Raw genomic sequence first — 3,656 nt, forward strand, 5'->3', positions numbered from 1 at the left:
AACCCGATGGACAATCGCGGCCTCGTGTCATAATTACACATCTAGAGCCTAATAAAGTAGTTTGTACCTCGATTGCATAAATTAACAGTTATCTGACCTATAACCTTCTGGAAATATGGCATGGGACTAGAATTTGTTTACCAAGGGAAGAAAATAGGAAATTCCAACAAGAACAAAAGTTGGAATAGCCTATTTGCTGCCCAAGATGAACACATAATTTTTCAGTCTATTAGGTTATGCACGTTCACGTCAAAGGGATGAATGACAGTTCTAACATACAAAAATTGCGAGTGTGTTCATAAATTAGGTTTGTTCCAAGGTCATTTCGAAATGCCAAATTTAATCCACAGAAAGCAACTTAACCTAACCTTTCAGGTTGACGGAAATTTTGACGAAAAAGAAATCCGTTGACGTTGAGGTTAAGTGCATCTACCATCTTCATGAAATGGTTGTCGTTCGTGTTGTCAAAGATCGGGTTCACAGTTAATTGGAACAAACCTGTAACGAGTACGTTCGTTTTTAGATTTTTTTTTTGTATGTTACTCATCCCCAATGAACGTCAACACCAGGTATGGTCGAATGTCAAACTTTGTATGGAGCGGAGAACATAGCGATTTCATATTAACAAACTCACCTATCATGAGAGGTGAGTTTGTTTATATGAAATCGCCATGTCCTCCGGTTTGTATGAACAGACCATTCCTGGTTTATACGTTCATTGCTCATCCCTCCAGACCATCTAGTCTTTTTTCGAACTTAAACGGTCTCTTCCGTAAAGATTTGATATTGCTTGTTAAGGAGGAAATATTATGTAAAAGTTGAGACAACATTTACGAACCAGAGGGACCAACCAAATCAAGGCCGTAGCCAGACTTCAAAATCCGAATGCGCTAGGGGGGGCGCAAGGTCCAAAAAAATTATTTTGGATGGGAAAAATTTTAAAAAAATGAAAAAATTACTTCTCTAGGAGGGGCGCCGCCCCCCCTGCGCCAATCTAGATACGGCCCTGAACCAAATGAATCCCAACGACATCACAACGATAATTATCGTTCTGTTTGTTTATTTGTTAACCACAACCATTTCATTCGCTCCAAATTTCACTGAATTACAACTTTGAGCCCAGCTTTCCGCTAGCAAATCCCTTTCGATAGAGAGTTACTACAACCGCTCCACCGAGTCCAAGATTGTGTTGCAGTGCTATTTTGGCATTGGGTACTTGTCGCTTGTCCGCCAATCCTCTCAATTGCCAGCACAATTCCGAACATTGAGCCAGTCCACTGGCTCCGAGTGGATGACCTTTCGAGATCAATCCACCGCTAGGATTGATGACATACTTTCCACCGTATGTATTGTCACCGCGGTCAATCAATTCACCGGCTTTTCCCACAGGACAAAGGCCGAGTGCTTCGTACGTGATCAATTCGTTGGCCGAAAAGCAATCATGAAGTTCCACCACATGCACATCAGTCGGTTTGATGTTGGTCTTTGAAAATAATTTTTCTGCCGCCGTTTTAGTCATATCGTAGCCGACTACCTTCATCATACTTTTGTCCTGAAATTTGTTACTTTATTTTTAGTATCTGAGCATCGTCGACTAGTCTCTAAGAAATCTTACTTCCACTAACGATGGCAGATCCGTAGCCATTTCCATTCCTATAATCTCTACAGCCTGATCTTCTAAACCATGTCTACGCACGAAATTCTCACTGGCAAGAATACATGCCGCAGCGCCATCACTAGTCGGACAGCATTGCAATTTCGTCAAATATCCATTAATCGATGGTGACTTTAAGATCTCGTCCAGCGAATATTCCACTTGAAATTGGGCAAACGGATTGTTCACCGAGTGTTTGTGATTCTTCCATGCAATTTTGGCGAAATGTTCGGGCTTCGAGCCGTACTTCCGCATGTGCTCTAGACCAGCATTACCGAACAGTTGTGCGTTCCGGGGGGACGTTGTGATCTCATGGCATTCCTTTAAAACCTTTACGTGATTGTCGATTGGATGAGCTCGGTCGGTGTACTAGAAACGATGCGAAATTAGTTTTGCTTCAGTTTCAAATTGAACAAAAAAGAAATGTGTTTACTCTGGCTTTCAGTGATCCAGTTTCCATTTTTTCAAAGCCCAGCGCTAGCATACATTCAACATTACCATTTTCAATGAGTTGTTTTGCTAAGTATAATGCAGTCGAACCGGTTGAACAATTGTTGTTTACATTGTAAATTGGTATGCCAGTCATGCCGATTTCATATAGTGCACGTTGACCAGAAGTTGACTCCCCTTTTTTTTATTAATGTTTGGTTTTAGTAACAAGAGACGTTTAATGAATGAAATTTTCGTTTCGCTCAACAATACCGTAGCAAAAACCAACACAAGCTTGTTGAACATCACGATACTGAAGGTTGGCGTCTTTTAATGCATTCAGAACAGCCTCTTTCGCCCAGTCGGGATAATCACCTGGTTTTGTGCCCGGCTTGGCAAACTTAATAACAAATAGCGAAATTATACGTTCAGAGTCAGTCATGTGGAGAATGATATGTGGGTCGAAAGATTTGATTCGCACAACCCATCAACATGTAAAATGAGTTCAATTTACCTTCGTCATTCCAACACCAACCACAAACACTTTCGATGATCCGGCCATTTGGCTTTGTGTTTTCTGAACGCCTTTCAAAATATTAAAGATTTTCAACATAAAAACGACGAGTCTGACGAGCCAACGACTAATTGTTTTCGTGATCGTTAATGAACTGGAAGATGTTAGATTATTGTTTTCATACAAAATGCCATTTCATTTTATTTTGTTTGATTAGCAGCACTCCAGTGTTGATAAGAGCTTATATAACTATTTAAATTGTTGTGGAGATAATGCCAGTTTTTGGACTGATAAGAACCGAAAAATACCAGCAATGTGTGTGCTTCTATGTATACACAGATGCATTCATTTAAGGCGACGTTCAAAAATTACGCACGTATCTAAGTCGTTACTATTTTGACCGTATGCAAAAATGTATGTACTCTCCAAAAACTCGCCTTTTCGCCTTAGATAAGTGAATAATTTTTAACGTCGTGGCATAAACGTCACCAACGTTATACTCAAGTATTTCCTGTTGACAGCTGTCATTTATACGATTTATTCTCGATATAATTGATAGTGTTTAATAAACACTGTTTATACTCGAGTATAAAGTCGACACTTTGAATACCCTTATTGTTTAACGGAATTCGACTTTTTTCGTTCATTCATTGACGAAATAGATGTAGAATTAGATTATAAATCTTCAGAGGATCACCAAAAATACGGACCCCAAGTTTCGGGTGAATTCGAGCACAGCGGTTCACACAACCCCCCAAAAAACCCAGAAGGGTAAATGTGACGCAAGTCCTTTATATTACTTACAAAATAACTGATATCGCTGAGGGTGACGCATTCTGCGCCTGTACGTAAACGTTTTATCAACCGAAAAGTGACCCAAAAAGTTTCAGAAGTTTAACCAAAAAAAAAATTGCGTCACAAAGTGGCAGACAGGGATTCTTTTGAAAAACAGCCTACCGAAATCGGACGCATTTTCTATTGGAATTTTTTATATGTGCCTAGAAAGGACTTCGACCCTAGTGGCCAAAACCACTTTCAAAAAAATTCTTTGAAGTTTGT

The 3,656-nt window shown here is 39.7% G+C and overlaps 1 protein-coding gene across 1 annotated transcript; it reads right to left on the reverse strand.

The window, feature by feature from the left end:
• Window positions 1–1,043: 1,043 nt before the first annotated feature.
• On the reverse strand, window positions 1,044–2,766 carry LOC119084662 (non-specific lipid-transfer protein-like). Its single transcript, XM_037194739.1, has 5 exons — window positions 2,598–2,766; window positions 2,357–2,483; window positions 2,088–2,281; window positions 1,616–2,023; window positions 1,044–1,552 (listed from the first exon to the last, which is right to left on the reverse strand). Exons 1-5 carry the CDS (start codon window positions 2,694–2,696, stop codon window positions 1,106–1,108), a joined length of 1,275 nt encoding a protein of 424 aa, XP_037050634.1. The 5' UTR covers window positions 2,697–2,766; the 3' UTR covers window positions 1,044–1,105.
• Window positions 2,767–3,656: the final 890 nt, after the last annotated feature.

This window comes from Bradysia coprophila, unplaced genomic scaffold (assembly GCF_014529535.1).
Source record: "Bradysia coprophila strain Holo2 unplaced genomic scaffold, BU_Bcop_v1 contig_87, whole genome shotgun sequence".
NCBI classification, from domain to species: Eukaryota; Metazoa; Arthropoda; class Insecta; order Diptera; family Sciaridae; genus Bradysia; species Bradysia coprophila.